Source organism: Schistocerca gregaria, chromosome 8 (genome assembly GCF_023897955.1).
Source record: "Schistocerca gregaria isolate iqSchGreg1 chromosome 8, iqSchGreg1.2, whole genome shotgun sequence".
NCBI lineage: Eukaryota > Metazoa > Arthropoda > Insecta > Orthoptera > Acrididae > Schistocerca > Schistocerca gregaria.
Window position 1 is genome coordinate 146,512,381 of NC_064927.1, and position 20,711 is coordinate 146,533,091.

Consider the following 20,711-nt stretch of genomic DNA (forward strand, 5'->3'; position numbering starts at 1 on the left):
ATTCGTATGTCCCTTTCCATGTTACCGTGTTACCCTGAACCAGCGAGGGGCAAAAGTGGTCCTTCTGAATCAACTGGTTATGAATATAGAAAGCCATTCGTATAAAATGCAGTAAGCTATAGCCCTTCTCAGAAAATAATCTCCATCACTCTATCTATGCCCACAAGAGAGTAGTGTCTTATTTCAACCGAGAATACGAAAAACCGTAGACGAGCACGCGGCAAAATAAAGGCGTCTCGTCATTTCTTCATCAAAATAGGGAAAACATATAACAGTCTTAATGAAGCCCTACATGCACGGGGAACAAATTTCTTCCGTTAACTCACTCGTGTGGAAGACAGAAAAATTCACAATTACACGACGCGAGTTTTCAAGATGAACGGTATGCAGTATTAAACTGATTTCACCGAAAAGGGTTCCGCTAGTGTAACCCACCGACATCTGTTTTGTCGTCAGGTGCAGAATTTGACCCGAAAGCAGAAGCTGCTCTTTTCCCTTCCAGAGAGAAAAAGAAATCACATCCCGAGAAGACTACGTCATTTTACGTCACCAACTGTCCTTGCCAATATTTGGCGAAATAATGCGTTGCGCGTGGTTTGTTACCAAATTGTGCTATGAAAGAGAATCTTTTATGAATGCAAACGAAATTTGTCTCTCTACAGAACCTGTAAAACAAACATTGAACTTTAAAAATGCAGCGTTTGTAAGGTGTGCAAGATAGCGAGAAAATTATTGTTAATCTGATTTTACGATGAAAATATCCCCAATGTGAGCATATCATCAGTAATAACAATAATACTTTTATTATTATTATTATTATCTAATTTTGTTTACGTTCTCGTGTACGCCTTACAATTCCTTCACAGAAAATTTTTGTTCTCTCGATCGCCAGTGTTTTTCGAATAAAATTACCGGTTTCGGCAATACAATGACCATCTTTAGAACCTACAACAAAAGTAAAAGAAGATACATTATTAGATATGGTATGAAGAAATTAAAAACAAATGACAGTAATTATAACAAAAACAATACCTCTCATTGTGCTACACTGGAAATCACAAGACGCAAAAATAACACTAGTCAAAACTGCCAAGCACACTTCAACCAGTTATGAAAGGATGGAAAATTGATGCATGCCTAATGTACAAATCATTATGCAAAGTACTTAAAACGAGGCTCATTGAAAAGTACAGATCCTTAAAATATTGTCAGTTCTATAGAAGAAGATTAAAAATAGAAAGCTTTTATCTATGGGAAACATATTCGTCTTCTGACAGTTTAAAGGTGGTCCGAATTTTACTGAACGTTCATAGAATAAAAACTGACTACAGGAATCAGTCTAAAACTGAGTACATTGCAACGACGCTGCACTTTTCTACCTTCCGACTATAAATTATTCATTTGAATGAAGTACTCTTGCAATTTATTTTTTCGTTACTTTACGTCCTTTTCTCTTCATTTTTTTCTCACTCTTTGAATCAAATCATAAAGTGGAGTGTGAGAAACATCTTCCTCCTTTATAAAGACTAAGTTTAGAGCCGCCACAAGGTATTCAATTTTAGATTAGTTTTTATTTTTTGAACATCCTGTTAAATTCTGACCGGTTTTAAACTGTCAGCAGACGAATACTTTTTCATATGGTTAAACATTTCTTTAAAATCTTGCTTTCTTATATTTAACCGATAACATTTTAAAGATCTGTCCTTTTAAATTAACTTCCTTTTAATTACTTTGCATAATTATTTATACGATACGCTGGTATCAAGGACCTCTAGCATCGCTCTGTATCCTATATATAACTAGTTGAATCATTTATGGCAGTTTTGAGCTGTGTTGTTTTACATCGTATGACTTGTTGCACTGCAGCAGGCTGAGATATATCACGTTTTTGTTATAATTACTGACATTTGTTTTTAATGTCTTACTGTAGTAGCTAGTGATGTAATTTCCTTTACTTTTATTGTAGATTCTAAACGTGGCTATTGCGCAAACTGGTAATTTTATTCCAAAAACTTTGCGATCACCCTGTTACAGTAGACTCTCAACAGTTCCAGATCAACGGCATCTAGACCAGCTCGAAGCTTTGAAGCTCGAACTATACAAATTGATGTAGGAAATTGGAATATAACGATGTAGAGAAGAATAAAACCACATGCACGACGCCTCACTATTTTTGCCTAACTCATATGTGTTTATAGTTTTTCGGTTAAGGGATTCTTCGTAGCATTTCTTTCAAGAAACCTGTTCCAATTTTAGTCGGCTTCTTTGCGAGTTTCCGACAGTAACTTCGTCGACGCCACATTCGAGAACAAGTTTTTATGATTTTATTTTTCTCGTTTCTCAAGTCGATATAGTGCTCCTTACTTAACATTTAAAGTCACAAATTTTGTTTCGTTTGTTACAGCACTCATTTTTAGGTGTGCAAACAAAAGCAGTCGACAAAGAAAATGAAATGCAACACAGTACTGTAACGACAATGACAAACCAAAAACACCACTTTCAACAAAAGGTTTGCTTGTGTAAACAAAAACCCGGAGAAGCAATGCGCGGGACTGTTGATACCGACACTAAGGAATGAGTGGTTCGACAGGAGGTGTGCTATGAGCGGGTGGGGGAAACGAATCAACAAGTCTGCGATTTAAAGGAAACTCGTAATTCCGAGACTTGGGAAATCGAAACTCTACTGTATTTGTGGCGAAATTTAAACGAAGTCGGTAACGATGAGTAGGCGCGCTCCTCTTGTGAGACAAGAAATTTGCTCTTGTAAAAGGGGCTTTAACATTTAACCCGATACATCGGTCTCTCAGACCCATCGTTCATATTAAACATCTAATGTAGTAGCACTGTGAAAAACAACGTTCTCTCTTTTTCAGTGCTTTAGTTCTAATACTTGCCGCATGTAAAGCAATATTCAACAATCAGTTTGACTTCGTCAGTCTAACGATAAAAATATATTATTTATAAATGAGCACGAAACTGCTTGCTTGTCTGCAGCCATACAGCATGTTCCTCATTATGTGTAATAATTAGTTGAGTCGAATAGACCATATGTGTCTAATTACAACATATTTTGCTTTCAATTGTCTTTTCAAATTTTCTCATTTTGTAGCATGTTACTACAAATGTGAATTTATGTTACCTTTCAGCTATAACATGGAGCGGTTTTCTAAGAGGAATAAGATGTCTGCGTTGACCCAAATTTTGAAGCTTGGTTGCAATAGTAATTACGTGATATAGGTGATGAGGAAAATTGGTACGACGACAACATTTTTGATTATTATAACGCTAATTCTGATTTTGTAGTAGCTGATGTTTACCATGGAACACAGAACGAAACTAGTGAGGAAAATGCTTTATTGGAAGAAGAGCCTGTTGTGATGTGTACCACAGATAATTATTCACAGCAACACAGTTCTTTTATGGCAAAGATAATTTCAATTGGGAACTATGAGTCGCTTAGAGCGCGAAAAGCACCCCTGCACAACATTTGGAGGGGCAAATGGTTATACTAAAAGCAAAAATCGAATTTTGGTGAAAATGCTTAATAATCAAGAATAGGAGAATTTATTTGATGACGACACGTCAGAGGAGTACCAACTGATGGAATAGAAAAGAGGAAGACATGTATAACGCATAGAGCATCAAAGACACGAAAAACTGTGTGTGAGTGCACCATAGTACGTGGTCAGCCAATATAGTAGGAAAATGTGCGTCAATTGTACAAAAGTTCTCCGAATTAATACTTTAAGTGCATTTGATTGTTACTTCCTTTAACATTTTCTGAGGTGTTTCCTTCATACTCGTGAATTTAGTGACTGATGCGACAATATTTCTACATCTACATTTATATCTATGCTCTGCAAACCACCGTGAAATGCATGGCAGTGTGTACGCCCCATTATGCTAGTCATTAGGGTTTCTTCCTGTTGCATTCGCGTATGCTGAGCGGAAAGAATGATCGTTTGGATACGTGCAGTAATTATTCTAATCTTATCGTCACGGTCCCTATGTGAGCGATACGTAGAGGGTTGTTGATATCCTATCCCTAGAGTAACTATTCAAAACTGGTTCTTGAAACTTTGTTAATAGACATTGTCGGGATAGTTTACGTCTGTCCTCAAGAGTCTGTCAGTTCAGTCCCTTCATTATAGTCATAGCATACTACGTTTATTCGCTTTGTGAAGTGGAAAATTTTACATTTCTGAACATTTAGTACAAGTTGCCAAGCTCTGCACCACGTTGAAATTTTATCAAGATCTGACTGTATATTTATGCAATAACTGCATCACTGCAAAAAGCCTGACTTAACTATTAATATTGTCTGCAAGGTCACTGATATACAATATGAACAGTAAGGGTCCCAACACACTTCCCTGGGGCACACCCGAAAGAACTTGTACATCTGACGATAATTCTCCATTCAACATAACATGCTGTGTCCTCTCTACAAAAAAAGTCATCAATCGGATCACAAATTTCACTTGATACCCCGAATGATCGCACTTTTGACAATAAGCGTCGGTGCGGTACTGAGTCATTTCTCGCAATAATTGACTATACATACCACGTTTTGCGTTTATTTTGCATAATGTAATAAACGATTGTCTAATAATCCCTGCACAGTATTGTATTCAGTTATACGAAGGTTGTTCGGAAAGTAAGGAACGTTCGGTCGCGAAATGGAAACCACAGTGGAAATCAAAACTGTCTTGTTTACACATTTAGCTACACCTTCCAGCCGCTTCTACTTAGACATTTGTCGGAGCGTTGTACCAAATTTCCAACACTATCGTCATAGAAGGCAGCCGCCTGTGCTTTCCGATAATTCTCTACGCTGGTCTATAGCGCGTAGCCTGCGCCCAAGTGTTGTCTTCGAATCCAGTGTTTCATGTGAACAGAGAAGATACTCAGGACGAGCAAATTTGGGCTGTGTTTTGGGTGATCGAACACTTCCCATCAAAAAGGTTGCAGGAGCGTCTTCACTGTCCCTGCAGAGTGTGGCTGGGAATTGACATGAAGAAGGAAGTGCGTGGCAGTTGTGTTAGGTGGGCTGCATTCATTAAGGCGAAGCCTCTCAAATGGCCCTCCTATTTGGCGGGAGACATTGTTGTTCTAGGCACCTCTACTCACTCACAAGTGTGTTCACAACTGAACAGAGCGTCTTGATGCAATCGACGGGCATGCTAGAGACACTGTCCAAAACATCTGTGAAAAGCCTCGTCGGATTTTCACAGCGGTTTCCATTTCGCGACCGATCGTTCCTCACTTTCTGAATAGCACTCTTACAGTGAAGCATCAAGAAAACTGGTATAGGCACGCGTATTCAAATGCAGAGATATGGAAGCAGGCAGAATACGCCGCTGGGGTCCGCAACGCCTCTGTAAGACAACAAGTGTCTGGCGCAGTTGTTAGATCGGTTATTGCTGCTACAACGGCAGGTTGTCAAGATTTAAGTGAGATTGAACGTGGTGTTACAGTCGGCGCACGAGCGATGAGACACAGCGCCTCTGAGGTAGCGATGAAGTGGGGATTTTCTCCAACGACCATTTCACAAGTGTACCGTGAATATGTGGAATCCGGTAAAGCATCAACTCTCTGACATTGTTGCAGCCGAAAAAAGATCCTGTGAGAATGGGACCAGACGAATGAAAAGAATCGTTCAACGCGACAGAAGTGCAAACCTTCTGCAAACTGCTGCAGATTTCAATGCTGGACCATCAATAAGTGTCAGCTTGCGAACTATTCAACGAAACATCATCGATATGGACTTTCGGAACCGAAGGCCCACTTGTGTACCCTTCATGACTGCACGACAAAGAGCTTTACGCCTCGCCTGGGCCCATGAACACCGACATTGGACTGTTGATGACTGGAAACATTTTGCCTGGTCGGAGGAGTCTCGTTTCAGATTATATCGAGCGGACGGACATGTATGGATATGGATACAGTGTCATGAATCCATAGTCACTGCATGTGAGCAGGAGACTGATAAAGGTCGTGGAGACTCTGCAATGGTGTGCGGCGCGTGCAGTTGGTGTGATATGGGACCCCTGATACGTCTAGATACGACTCTGATAGGTGACACGTACGTAAGCATCCTGTCTGATCACTTGCTTCCATTCATGTCCATTGTGCATTCCATTGGACTTGGGAAATTCCAGAAGGACAACGTGACACTCCCCATGTCTAGAACTGCTACGAAGTGGCTCTAGGAACACACTTCTGAGGTTAATCACTTACGCTCGCCACGAAACTCCCCAGACATGAGCATTATTGAGCATATCTGGGATGCCTTGAAACCTATTCGGAAGAGATCTCCAACCCCCCAGTACTTTACACAGCCTTCCAAAATGCCTTCACAAAGAAGACAAAGTAACTATTCCAGAATTAAAATCGAGAACATGTGCCAACATGAGTAATGTAGAAATAAATATCCTCGGAGTAGTGAAGCAACTTAAACCACTTAATAAAAGCAAGTCTTCTGGTCCAGACTATACCAATTAGGTTCCTTTCGAAGTACTCTGATGCTTTAGCTCCATACATAACAATCGTATACAACCGTTCGCTCGACGAAAGATACGTACCCAAAGACTGGAAAGTTGCACAGGTAACACCAATATTCAAGAAAGGTAGTAGGACTAATCCACTAAACTGCAGGTCCGTATCGTTAACGTTGATATGCAGCAGGATTTTAGAACATATATTGAGTTCGATCATTATGAATTACCTCGAAGAAAACGGTCTATTGACACACAGTCAACATGGGCTTAGAAAACACATTTCTTGTGAAACACAACTATCTCTTTATTCACATGAAGTTCTGAGTGCTATTGACAAGGGATTTCAGATCGATTCCGTATTTCTGGATTTCCGGAAGACTTTTGACACTGTACCACATATGCGGCTCGTAGTGAAATTGCGTGCTTATGGAATATCGTCTGAGCTATGTGACTGGATTTGTGATTTACTGTCAGAGAGGTCACAGTTCGTAGTAATTGACGGAAAGTCATGAAGTAAAACAGAAGTGATTTCTAGTGTTCCCCAAGATAGTGTTATAGGCCCTTTGCTGTTCCTTATCTATATAAACGTTTTGGGACACTATCTGAGCAGCCGTTTATCAGAAGACCAAAACAAACTGCAAAACGATTTAGAAGAAATATCGGAATGGTGCGAAAAGTGGCAGTTGACCTTAAATAACGAAAAGTGTGAGGTCTTCCACATGAGTGCTAAAAGGAACTCGTTAAACGTCGGTTACACAATAAATCAGTCTAACCTAAAACCCGTGAATTCAACTAAACACCTAGGTATTACAATTGCGAACAACTTAAGTTGGAAGGAACACATAAAAATGTTGTGGGAAAGGCTAACCAAAGACTGCGTTTTATTGGCAATACACTTAGAAAATGTAACAGACCTACTAAGGAGACTGCTTACACTACGCTTGTCCGTCCTCTTTTAGAGTACGAGTACTGCTGCGCGGTGTGGGATCCCTACCAGATAGGACTGAAGGAATACATCGAAAAAGCTCAAAGGAAGGCAGCACGTTTTGTATTATCGCGAAATATGGTAGAGAGTGTGACAGAAGTAATACAGGATTTGGGATGGACATCATTGGAAGAAAGGCGTTTTTCGTTGCGACGGAATCTTCTCACGGAACTTCTATCACCAACTTTCTCCTCCGTATGCGAAAATATTTTGTCGACACCGACCTACATAGGGAGGAACCATGTCCAAGATAAAATAAGGGAAATCAGAGCTCGTACGGAAAGATATAGGTGTTCGTTCTTTCCGCACGCTATACGAATTGGAATAATAGAGAATTGTGAAGGTAGTTCGATGAACCCTCTGCCAGGCATTTAAATGTGATTTGCAGAGTATTGTAGTGTCACGGAATAGTAAAGAGTTGGAAACGTGGAATATTGTCAAAGTTTCGTTGCCTATGCCGAGAGCCAGAGGCAGTAGGTTAGTCAAGAGGATTGCACATATATCGGAATGCGTCGTCACGCAGGGGCAATGGCCTGGTTACACACAGCAAGCGAGAGAGAATTGCTTAGCACGCGGGTTTGTGTTAGACGGAGACTTTCGTAGAGTGCAAGACAGAGGTATAGCGTCAGCTGTACTGCATTTCACAACTTCGCGTAAGTCTGCCATAACAACACGTAACGCTGTCGCAAGAAAACCTAAGGGGCGAGTACGACAGATGAATCAGCAGTATAAGTGGAACGAATGGGTTCACTACAAACGAGCATGATGTCAGGACGTCGCTCGTGATTCCTTTAAATACGCCTACTTTGATAGCAACAGGGCACTCGCAGTTAGACTTGCAGTTAGATGTGTACTGGGTCGCTGCGTAGCGCTCAGCTCGGTGATCGACATGTTAATCTTTATTAGGGAGATGTTGCAGTAAGGGCGGCCCATCCAGCAGCAGAAGTAAGGGGACAGTACCAGCTCTGGTCCTCTCTGCTGCCGCTGTCAATCATCGACCCAGGATTAGCAGACATCGCGGCAGACCTGCTCGCCGCCAATGCTGCCCACATCAATGAGCCGTCGTCGAGATCGTGTGGAGCCTAGGCCCTGTGCATCCACGGTCACAACCGGGTGAGCCGACGACGCTGGGGGACTGCAGCCCGTTCCACCCGTCCACCACGGACGAGCCACCAGGAGGAGCAGGGAAGAAGACGGGACGGGATACACTCCACACTATGAGAACGCCTCTCGTACCGACAGCGCCGGGACTCCAACCTGGAACCTCCTACGTGCAGCGGCTTGCTGTGCGCAGCCGAGCCGGCCGGCCAGCCGAGAGCCACCAGCCACGCGCGGTCGAAGTACGAAGTAAGGACATTCCTCCGCTACGTCACAGCACGCGGCACTGCGCTAGCAAGACTGTGCGGCCCGGATCTGGTGTCATCGCTACGAGTCAACGAGGACTCGGGGAAGGCCGTTGATATCACCAAGTCACATTGTACTCGGCAGGAATACAGGTGTTATGAATTAATAATGTTTCTTTGGCGTTTCTGACGCGTCCACAGTCATTTCCTAGCATCCTGACAACTGGAGAGGTCACCGTTCGACCATCCAGTCCACCGTAGGTGACCGGGACCACCGGGGCGTCTACAGTATCCATGTTGATGTACTCTTACGGGTTTATGGACGGCCCTGCGGGATTCATGGTGTCAGTTCCCTCCAGATTATTAATCGAGTCCTTGCCATGTCCTGTTGCGGCACTTCTGCATGCTCTCGGAGCCCTACACGATATTAGTTATATCACTTTCTTTGGCTCTTCAGTGTAAAATGAAATAGTTCACTATTTACTTAATTTTTGTCAGGTAATGTGGAGGTAAGTGATAAAACATTTTACAAAGTGTATGAGACGGAATGTTTCTACACTCCTCGAAATGGAAAAAAGAACACATTGACACCGGTGTGTCAGACCCACCATACTTGCTCCGGACACTGTGAGAGGGCTGTACAAGCAATGATCACACGCACGGCACAGCGGACACACCAGGAAGCGCGGTGTTGGCCGTCGAATGGCGCTAGCTGCGCAGCATTTGTGCACCGCCACCGTCAGTGTCAGCCAGTTTGCCGTGGCATACGGAGCTCCATCGCAGTCTTTAACACTGGTAGCATGCCGCGACAGCGTGGACGTGAACCGTATGTGCAGTTGACGGACTTTGAGCGAGGGCGTATAGTGGGCATGCGGAAGGCCGGGTGGACGTACCGCCGAATTGCTCAACACGTGGGGCGTGAGGTCTCCACAGTACATCGATGTTGTCGCCAGTGGTCTGCGGAAGGTGCACGTGCCCGTCGACCTGGGACCGGACCGCAGCGACGCACGGATGCACGCCAAGACCGTAGGATCCTACGCAGTGCCGTAGGGGACCGCACCGCCACTTCCCAGCAAAATAGGGACACTGTTGCTCCTGGGGTATCGGCGCGGACCATTCGCAACCGTCTCCATGAAGCTGGGCTACGGTCCCGCACACCGTTAGGCCGTCTTCCGCTCACGCCCCAACATCGTGCAGCCCGCCACCAGTGGTGTCGCGACAGGCGTGAATGGAGGGACGAATGGAGACGTGTCGTCTTCAGCGATGAGAGTCGCTTCTGCCTTCGTGCCAATGATGGTCGTATGCGTGTTTGGCGTCGTGCAGGTGAGCGCCACAATCAGGACTGCATACGACCGAGGCACACAGGGCCAACACCCGGCATCATGGTGTGGGGAGCGATCTCCTACACTGGCCGTACACCTCTGGTGATCGTCGAGGGGACACTGAATAGTGCACGGTACATCCAAACCGTCATCGAACCCTCGTTCTACCATTCCTAGACCGGCAAGGGAACTTGCTGTTCCAACAGGACAATGCACGTCCGCATGTATCCCGTGCCACCCAACGTGCTCTAGAAGGTGTAAGTCAACTACCCTGGCCAGCAAGATCTCCGGATCTGTCCCCCATTGAGCATGTTTGGGACTGGATGAATCGTCGTCTCACGCGGTCTGCACGTCCAGCACAAACGCTGGTCCAACTGAGGCGCCAGGTGGAAATGGCGTGGCAAGCCGTTCCACAGGACTACATCCAGCATCTTTACGATCGTCTCCATGGGAGAATAGCACCCTGCATTGCTGCGAAAGGTGGATATACACTGTACTAGTGCCGAAATTGTGCATGCTCTGTTGCCTGTGTCTATGTGCCTGTGGTTCTGTCAGTGTGATCATGTGATGTATCTGACCCCAGGAATGTGTCAATAAAGTTTCCCCTTCCTGGGACAATGAATTCACGGTGTTCTTATTTCAATTTCCAGGAGTGTATTTACGCAAATTTAAGTGATGTTTGGGGTTAAGGGTTAAGTAAGATCTGCCCCTGGTAGGGAGTAACATGTCAGCCAGTGCGCGAGGAGAGAGACAAAGAAGCGATGCTTTAGGCTAGGCTAGTCTGCGCTATGCTAGGCGGCGTGCCCGCCTGTAGGAGAGTGAAAAGAAGGCGGGACAACCTCTGACCTGGTTGTCGGGCAGCGCCACCTTAACGCTCTTCTCCTGGTCGTCGCGAGACGAGAGCTGCAGCGAGCGGCGCGAGGAGCCCGAGTTGGAGCGCGACAACATCGGCGGTCGTCGTTTGGTGGCGCCGCGGCCCGCCAGCAGGTTGTTCAGCAGCGACGGGCTGCGCGCGCAGATGAACGCGTGGAACGACGACACCGTGAACACGCCCAGCTTGTTCAGCGTGTTCTTCGTCGCGCGCGACACGTGCGTCAGCAGGCTCTGCACAGCGCACGCGCACACAGGTACACTCACTCACCGTTCCTTTTGCAACGTACTGAGCGCTCACTCCGCCGAGACACTTGGCGCCGTGGCTGATGCGGTTTAACTTAAGCTGACCAGTTTTCAAAGAGATAAAAAACCAGGACACTTATAGTTTACCTAACTTCATTACCACACTTACCTTTCTTGTTAGTTAACATGATATTCTGAAACTGACAACAGGCGTATACTGCAGCTGAAAATTCCATGGTAAAAATGTACGAGGCGCCTCCACAAAGTGAGTTTACCGATGTTGTTTCATTAAAGTAGACGTGCCTTGCTTTTTTCTCAATTTCTGTGGATGGCTGATCATAGCTATTAGTGCCGGTGCATGACAATATCTCAACAGCGAAGTGATAGCACCTAGGGCAGTGGTTCCCAACCTTTCTAAGGGAACTGCCTCCGACTGCAATAAGATATTAGCAGCAATCTCACTCACTATCAACATTGGTACTTAACTAAACTTTATAAAAAATTGTTACCGGTAACATGATTAGCTGCGGCACTATGCAAATTACACCTGATGAGGTGGCAGTGTCTTACCAGTCTGATCGCAGGGGATTCGGTGTTGGGCAAAGTAAAAGCTGCCCGTACGAATAATAAAGAGAGACTACCTGGATGGAGGAACGGGAGCTATCCATGTAGACAGTGTAACGTCATATAATCATGACCAGGAGCGCTGTGTCACTACCTTTACAAGAGAAAGTAATACAGAATTTTATCATGTACTAATACCTTAACGTATTATTTTCTCTTGTAAAGGTAGTGACGCAGCGCTCCTGATTATATGACGTCTTACTCTCTACATGGATAGCTCCCGTTCCTCCAGCCAGCTAGTCTCTCTTTATTGTTCGTACGGGCAACTTTTACTTTGCCCAACACCGAATCCCCTACTATCAGACCGGTGAGAGACTGCCATCTGATGTTACATGCCACATAGTAATTTGCATAGTGCCGCGACTAATCATGTTATCAGTAACAATTTTTTATCTCCACTCAGACTCTTTTAAAAACATTTAGCGTCCTCTCACTATAAAATATTTTTCTTTTTAGATGCAGGCAAATTTTGAAACATGGCTCTGTAACCGCCAAGTTTCGCCCATCAGCAGTTTGTCTTAAATAAATGGAGCACGTCTTCGTCACTTTTCGCTCGCCATTGTATTAGCAATATTCAGTGAATATGGGTATGCCTAAGAACCTTTAATGTTGTGAATATGTTTTAAACATTCGTTTACTAATTTTCATATCCACAAAATACGGCTACATTGCACTTGTTTTCTACCATGTAGATCGCACCTGATGATGTGGCTTTAGGCCGTGAAACTAGTTTTTCAATAAACAACAATTTTACTAGCTCTTAGCGGGATTCTTCGTAACATCATGTCTTTATACAGCTGCAGATACCCAGTGTATAAAACAGTTTGTTCGGGTTTGTACTTATTCCACTATAAGCCAGTCTAATTCATGCTTCATGAGGATCCAAAATGGCTTAGTTGCTCTTGAACGATTTGAGAATGACTTCATTAAAGTCATTACACAAAGCTGACATTAACTCTCGTGTACCAGCCTACAGCGCGGGCATCCACGGTAACGTAAATCGTCCTCTTGCCGGAGCTGAGCATAAACAAACGGAAACAAATAAAATGCACGCCAGTCATTCAGTCAACCCATTTCAGTCAAAGGTTTCTGTGAGTAGAGCATTAACGAACAAAAGGTAGAAATACTACTAGTCGACGGATAATGTAAGTTGGCAGAACAGTAATCGCAATAAAATTTTGTTATTTACTACACTAGAGTATTGCGGTACTTTTAAACGATATGTTGTATCCAGTAAAGGTAGTCCTCAGTCGCACTCTACTACCCTCCAACTGAAGACGGTTAACTGAATGATAGATGTATATTTTACTTGTGCTTCCGTTTAAAGTCTGCGTGCTAGTACAAGAGAATCAAAGTGAATTTTACAGTAGCACAACAAGTAAATAAAAATGTCAGCTGAAGGTGGTCAAAACCATTTAAACATCAGGATGCGAATCCAGTGTCTATGAAGATTATATTGTCAATTTGGTTTTACGTTTTTAATAACGCCATGTTGATTGATTCATTGCGATACGTTTTTGAACAGGTCCTACGATAGGGAGTGATTCATTGCAACGCGTTTTTGAACAGGTCCTAGGATAAGAAGTGAGTTACTTAATGAAAAATATATGGTGCTATTTTAAAACGACGTAGTGCTGCTCATTCCTTCATAACGAACAAAGTTAGAAAAAAGGCAGTCATGAGACACTACTGGCCATTAAAATTGCTACACCATGAAGATGACGTGCCACAGACACGAAATTTAACCGACAGGAAGAAGATGCTGTGATATGCAAGTGATTAGCTTTTCAGAGCATTCACACTAGTTGGCGCCGGTGGCGACACCTACAACGTGCTGACATGAGGAAAGTTTCCAACCAATTTCTCATACACAAACAGCAGTTGACCGGCGTTGCCTGGTGAAACGTTGTTGTGATACCTAGTCTAAGGAGGAGAAATGCCATCACGTTTCTGACTTTGATAAAGGTCGGATTGTAGCCTATGGTGATTGCGGTTTTTCGTATCGCGACATTCCTGCTCGTGTTGGTCGAGATCCAATGACTGTTAGCAGAAAATGGAATCGGAGGGTTCAGGAGGGTAATACGGAAAGCCGTGCTGTATCCCAACGGCCTCGTATCACTAGCAGTCGAGATGACAGGCATCTTATCCGCATGGCTGTAACGGATCGTGCAGCCACGTCTCGATCCCTGAGTCAACAGATTGGGACGTTTGCAAGGCAACAACCATCTGCACGGACAGTTGACGACGTTTGCAGCAGCATGGACTATCAGCTCTGAGACCATGGCTACGGTTACCCTGAACGATGAATCTGTGTGCACGAATGACCAAACGTCATTTTTTCGGATGAATCCACGTTCTGTTTACAGCATCATGATGGTCGCATCCGTGTTTAGGGACATCGCGGTGAACGCACATTGGAAGCGTGTATTCGTCATCTCCATACTGGCGTATCACCGGGTGTGATGATATGGGGTGCCATTGGTTACACGTCTCGGTCACCTCTTGTTCCCATTGACGGCACTTTGAACAGTGGACGTTACATTTCAGATGTGTTACGACTAGTGGCTCTACCCTTCATTCGATCCCTCCGAAACCCTACATTTAAGCAGGATAATGCACGATAGCATGTTGCAGGTCCTGTACGTGCCTTTCTGGATACAGAAAATGTTCGACTGCTGCGCTGGCCAGCACATTCTCCAGATCTCTCACCAACTAAAAACGTCTGGTCAATGGTAGCCGAGCAACTGTCTCGTCACAAAACGCCAGTCACTACTCTTGATGAACTGTAGTATCGTGTTGATGCTGCCTGGGCAGCTGTGCCTGTACACATCATCCAAGCTTTGCTTGACTCAATGCCCAGGCGTTTCAAAGCCATTATTACGGCTAGAGGTGGTTGTTATGGGTACTGATTTCTCAGGATCTATGCACCCAAACTGCGTGAAAATGTAATCGCATGTGAGTTGTAGTATAATATATTTGTCCAATGAATACCTGTTTGTCATCTGCATTTCTTCTTGGTGTAGTAATTTTAATGGCCAGTAGTGTAGCTTGATACATTTTCTTTTATTTTTATTTTGGGCACAATGTTATTTGTAGTGGTCAAGAACAATGGGACACTCTGTGTAGAAGCAACTACTTGCGTCTCGCTCCTTCAACAAGGTGACACGTGTTAGGCCAGCACCCTGGTGCTCGAGGTGCGATGTAGAGGGGTCGGCTGGGCTTACCTTGGGGTTAGGCAGCTCGCCGCTCTGCAGGCTGGCCATGTAGCAGCGTAGCCGGAACTGTTCGCAGTGGAGTCGCTCCAGGTTCTCCTCCCACTGCACGATCTGGTTGTTGATCTGCTGCTTCGTCTCTGGGTCCGACACCACGCTCTGCTGCAGGTCCGCCATGTGTTTCAGCTTGTGGTCCTGCCAACAGCAGGCGCAACTGTTACTCACCCTCCTCAAACAGCGCTGGTGACGGTTGTTGCCACTGTCAGGGCAATATCAACGGAATGGCATGACAAATAGATGCGAATGGCACAGACACACAGAGAGAGTGTAAAAACAGACCGGAAAAAGACCAAGAAAGAAAAACATTTTAAGGGTACGTATAGGGTGCATCCTCGCTGTTCGTTGCTGACACATCGCACTTCGCTGCTCGCTGCAAGCCTTATTACATTTACTCGTATGCTGCTGCCTCGCTGCTCGCCAGGAGTATTTACCTTGCAACTGTTCACAAAAAAAAAAAAAAAAAAAAAAAAAAAAAAAAAAAAAAAAATTTTGATATTTTTAAAAATATCGGGGAGTCCAATATATCGTTATTTATGAAGGAATACCGTTATATTCTCTCGATATATCGAGAAAAGGTGTCGATGTATCGATAGAAAGAATGGACGTACCGGCCAATAAAAATATCGGCTTTACACTTTAAATATACTGCCGGTTTTAGAGCTATACGTTTAAGTATTTCCTTATTCTTAGATATTCTGTAAATCAACAAACTAGCAGTCTGCCTATCACCCTTATAGCAAGAATTGAAAGGAAAACGGTGCACGTTCACTCTTAGCAACAACCACTTCGCTAACAACGGTAAATGCATGTAAGTGGCACAATAAAAGGTATCCGATGGGCCTGTCGTTCGGTTTTATCACATATCAGATTTTTCCGAACACTCCTTTTGACTTCCCTGTTTCTTCATTCCTGCCAACACCATCGACCTAGCAGTTGTAGTGTCAAAATTGCGTTGGGAAACTAAACGCTACAATTTCTGCTAGTAGCGCAGTACGTCAGCATTTCCCCTCACACGTCTGCCCCCACTGCAGAACCAATCTTGTCATTTAGATTTTTGTTCGTCACTTTCAGCAACTGTTTCTGAGAAAGGCCGATGTGAAGAAATAGCACTATGGGTGCGTTAAAAATTATTTTTTTAAACCAACCAATACTGCCATTTCATCACATCGGAAATGTTCTTATTTCATTCACACCGCTCCCCTCCCCCAGTGCAATCGGACTTTTTCTTTTGTGCCCCATGTATTTGCTTCACACAGTCAAAGAGAAAGATTGGACGTGATGAAATCTCACTGAAATTAAAATTATGTTCTACTAAAATTTCAAAAGAACAACTTCAAAACTGTACCGGAAACTGTGAAAAAAAATCTAGGCACTCGATATTGCCACTTTGGATCTGACGTATCGATATTTCGTGGGAAGAATGTCACCGATATATATCGACACTTTCGGAGAAAGTGCCGAGATATTGATATTTTATCATCAGCTCTAGTTCAAGCAGCTAGCAGAGTGCTAATAGAGTCAAACTCGATACTGTTGGAGTGACCTTGAAGCAGCCAATCGCAGCTCACGTTTCAAGACATGCGGCGATGGTCGCGGTGTGAAACTCAGCCCAGCTTGACATCATCGCTTGCTGAGGGTGGCAGCGAACAGTCGGGCAAGCAGCACGGTGCTGGTTAAATATACTGGTCGGACTCAGTGGGCTTGTCTTATCATCGCCAGACGACGCTAACGAGCAGCAGACAGCGAGGTGGCAGTATGAACTAACCATAAGAATTGACAAGGAGAGGCTGATTATCTCTCCTAGCCTGAGACATGCAGCCTTCGCCTCGGCCCTTGTCACGGCGTAATTTCTGCCCTGACATTTCGATTGCGTAGCATCTGTGTTACTAAACGTCTGACGTACATCCCCGTTCATTGCTCCTGGTTCATGACCCCAGTTACAGATGGCCTGTCTGATGACTTACAGGGCAACAAAAATTTGATTTCCAATATTTCACGTAATTATTGAACGAATTTAAAATTTTAAAATGCTGTTGTAAGCTACACATTAACAGGTATAATATTATGTTAAAGATTTAGCACAATAAGAGAATTATTGCACTTAGAAACCGAGTATAAGTCTTGAGGCAGCGTAAAACATGAATAGGGTCCGAATTTTACTGACAGGTCATATTTTTCCTCTGAACTTTAGGTATTGTAGTGAAGAAAAATATACTTTTATTGTGCATATAAATTCATATCTATGCCGTTTTCAGTACTAGGTCATATTTCGGCCAGATTTCGCCATAATTGGTCATATTTCGGCCAGCTTTTGCCAAAAACGCCTATAGTCGTATTTGTTGTGTCTAGGACACAAGAATAAAAATATGAGAATGCTGCTCACATGCCAGTGTGTCAGGGTGAAATGATAATTAAATCAAGAACGTAAGCTGTTGACAGGATATACATCAACGGGGACAGTTGAAAATGTGTGCCCCGATCCGGACACGAACGCGGGATCTTCTGCTTACATGACAGATGTTCTATACATCCGAGCCTCCGAGGACACAGAGGATAGTGCAACTGCAGGGATTTTTCCGTGCACGCTCCCCGTAGGACCCACATTCCCAACTTAATGTCCACACACTACATTCGTAGTGATCCTGCCCATAACACTCATTACTCGCGGCAGACAATCTTACGGAGTCCCGTAGCAGTTCGGTCAATGCGTGTGCATCCAGCACAGAAGAAGAAGGTCAATGGCTGGTTAGCTTTAACTGTATGAAGATGATATCCGTTCTTTCAGACATGTCCGAAAGAACAGATACCATCTTCGTATAGTGTGCTAGGTGGTATTGTCACAAACTTCACAATTGGTGCAAAACTTTGTCATGAATGTAGTAGACAAGCAGCGTAACACGGTAATCGATTCGCTGACTTAAGACATTGTCGCGCGGGGTTAACAAAACGCCCTCGAAGCCAACTAAGGCGACTTCCGACGTAATGAAAATCGGAAACGTGGTCACATGTTCAGTTTGAGTATAAAATCAGTGCGATTCAACATGCAGAAAGTAAAATGCTGCAACAGCATGAAGATGTGAGGTTTTGTTGTGAGCTTTTGTTCGTGGATTTGCAGAGAAGTTTGGAATTGATGGGGAAATACTTTTTAAACTATGCGAAGTTTAACTAGTGCAGAAAAGCGCTTTCACGTGCAGCAGTACCATAATACTGCCACACAAAGCATCTCTGTGAAGAGAAGTGCTGAAAATGAAGGCAGAAAAACGCTGTTATTTGAGCGGACAGATCTGTCTTCAACTGTCGGTCATTCTTCAAGTGCTCAACAAAATACAATTTAATGTTACTGACCAAAAGGCCGGGGTGTACACAGATCAAACCACCGACGTGGGTGGGCGCTATGTTGCAAATGATGTTGTTGTTGGTGGTCTAAATGTTGACGAGCCTGCAGAAACGGTCCACCTAACGTGTGAAGCCCTAGTGAGAGAGAGTAAGAAAATTCGACAACTGCCATTTTGTCTGACAAATTTATGAAGCTATTGTGACTGGATGGTGTAAACAGAGACGACATTTTGCTACTAGTAACAGACTGTGCTTCGTACAGGTATGAAACAGCCAATGGGCTTAAGATTCCCTATCCTAGTATTAAGTATGTTACGTGCCTTGCACAAACGTTACACAAAATTGCAGAAGTGGAGCGATGGAATTACCCTTTTGCGGACAAATTAATTTCTAGTGGCAAGAAAATCTATGTGAAAGCTCAGCTGCGGGTGCAGATATTCAAGGAACAAGCGTCTCCTTAAGAGCAAGCGAGTCACATCCACAGTCAGAGAGAGTAAAACTGTGGAAAAATGCTCAACATACATCAGGGGCAGACGATACAAGAGAGGTGTTGTTTATCACGGAGAGGGTTAATGTTGAAATTTCGAGATCGTACGTTTGAAGAAGAGTCGGAGCAACGTATCACTTCCTCCCACATGTGTCTCGCGAAATGACCACGAGGAATTAGAGCTCATAAGGAAGTTTATGCACAGCCGCTTTTCCTACGCACTACTGTAACAGAAAAGATGGAAAAGGATAGTTGTTCCAGAGGTACTCTCCGCCACACACCGTTTGATGGCTTGCGGATTATACTACTGCAGCCATTAAGTTTTGAGCCCGACGCCTGCGCATTAGGCATCCACAATAACTTGCATGTCACTTAAGATGCCGCGTAACACAGCGTACATCGTGCTGGGTAAAGCGTGACTTGTTTAGGTCATTAATTAGACTTCTGTAACATGTACTAAGGCTGACCGTTACTGCTCTTGTGAGATCGCCGACCGTTTGGGAGCGGTTGGCATTCATCAACACTGCAACCTCTTCAATCTTGCACTAAGTTCTAATCGTTTGTGGCCAGCCACAACGTATATCATCTTCCACATTGTCTATTACTTGGGGAAAAAACGTCTGTGCCGTCTAAACAAAACACTGCGACATAATGAGTCGTCATTATAAGGTTGCTGCATCATCAGAAACGTTGTCGTTGCGGTTTTGCTCGATTTATGGCAAAACTTTATGTCTGCCCTTGTTCCAGCTCCAACATAATAGAGTTCCAATACGCCCACTCTAATGGCCGTCGCAGCATCATCAGCTTATAACACATCACCCAACTGTCTCTTTGCTGCAGCGAGAGAATAACTGACAAGATCTCACACTAAGGTGCTATCAACAACCTCTAACGCACCACATCGTCGCTATGCGCCCGGTTTTATAACTTAATGATTGTACTACTTACAGTTAGATATGCACTGAGGCGACGAAAGTCATGGGATACCTCCTAATATCATGTCAGATCTCCTTTTGCCCGGAGTACAGCAGTTCGACGTAGCATGGACTGAACAAATCGTTGTAAGTCGCCTGCAGAAACACTGGGGCTGCAGCATCTTTGCCGGCCATAGTGGCCGAGCTGCTGCTACGGTCGCAGCTTCGAATCCTACCTCGGGCATGGATGTGTGCGATGTCCTTAGATTAGTTAGGTTTAAGTAGTTCTAAGTCTAGGGGACTGATGACCTTAGATGTTAAGTCCCATAGTGCTCAGAGCCATTTGAACCAGTTGCAGCCTCTTTAGCCGACCATAATTGCGAAAGAGTGCCAGTGCATGATTTTGTGTACGAACTGACCTCTCGATTATGTCTCACAAATGTACGATTGGATTCATGTCGGGCGATCTGGGTGATCAAATCATTCGTTCGCACTGTCCAGAATGTTCTTCAAACCAGTTGCGAACAACTGTGGACCGATGATATGGCGCACTGTCATCCATCAAAAATTCCATCGTTGTTTGAGAAAATGAAGTCTTTGAATGGCTGCAAATGCTCTCCAAGTAATCGAACGTAATCATTTCCAGTCAATAATCGGTTCAGTGGGACCTGAGTAATTCCATGTAAACACAGCCACACCAATATGGAGCCACCACCAGCTTGCTCAGTACCTTGCTGAAAAACCTGGGTCTATGGCTTCGAGGGGTCTGCGTCACACACGAGCCCTACCATCAGCTCTTACCAAGTGAAATC

At 44.1% G+C, this 20,711-nt stretch overlaps 1 protein-coding gene across 3 annotated transcripts in view; it reads right to left on the reverse strand.

Moving 5' to 3' along the window:
- The window catches only part of LOC126283955 (protein still life, isoform SIF type 1), a 1,235,171-nt gene that overhangs the window by 131,806 nt on the left and 1,082,654 nt on the right, over positions 1 to 20,711 (reverse strand). For all 3 annotated transcript variants that reach the window (XM_049982390.1, XM_049982392.1, XM_049982391.1), the window contains 2 exons: positions 15,115 to 15,297; positions 10,997 to 11,254 (listed from right to left, as the gene is read on the reverse strand). In XM_049982390.1, the coding sequence (XP_049838347.1) occupies positions 10,997 to 11,254; positions 15,115 to 15,297 (441 nt within the window). The remainder of the gene's footprint in view (positions 1 to 10,996; positions 11,255 to 15,114; positions 15,298 to 20,711) is intronic.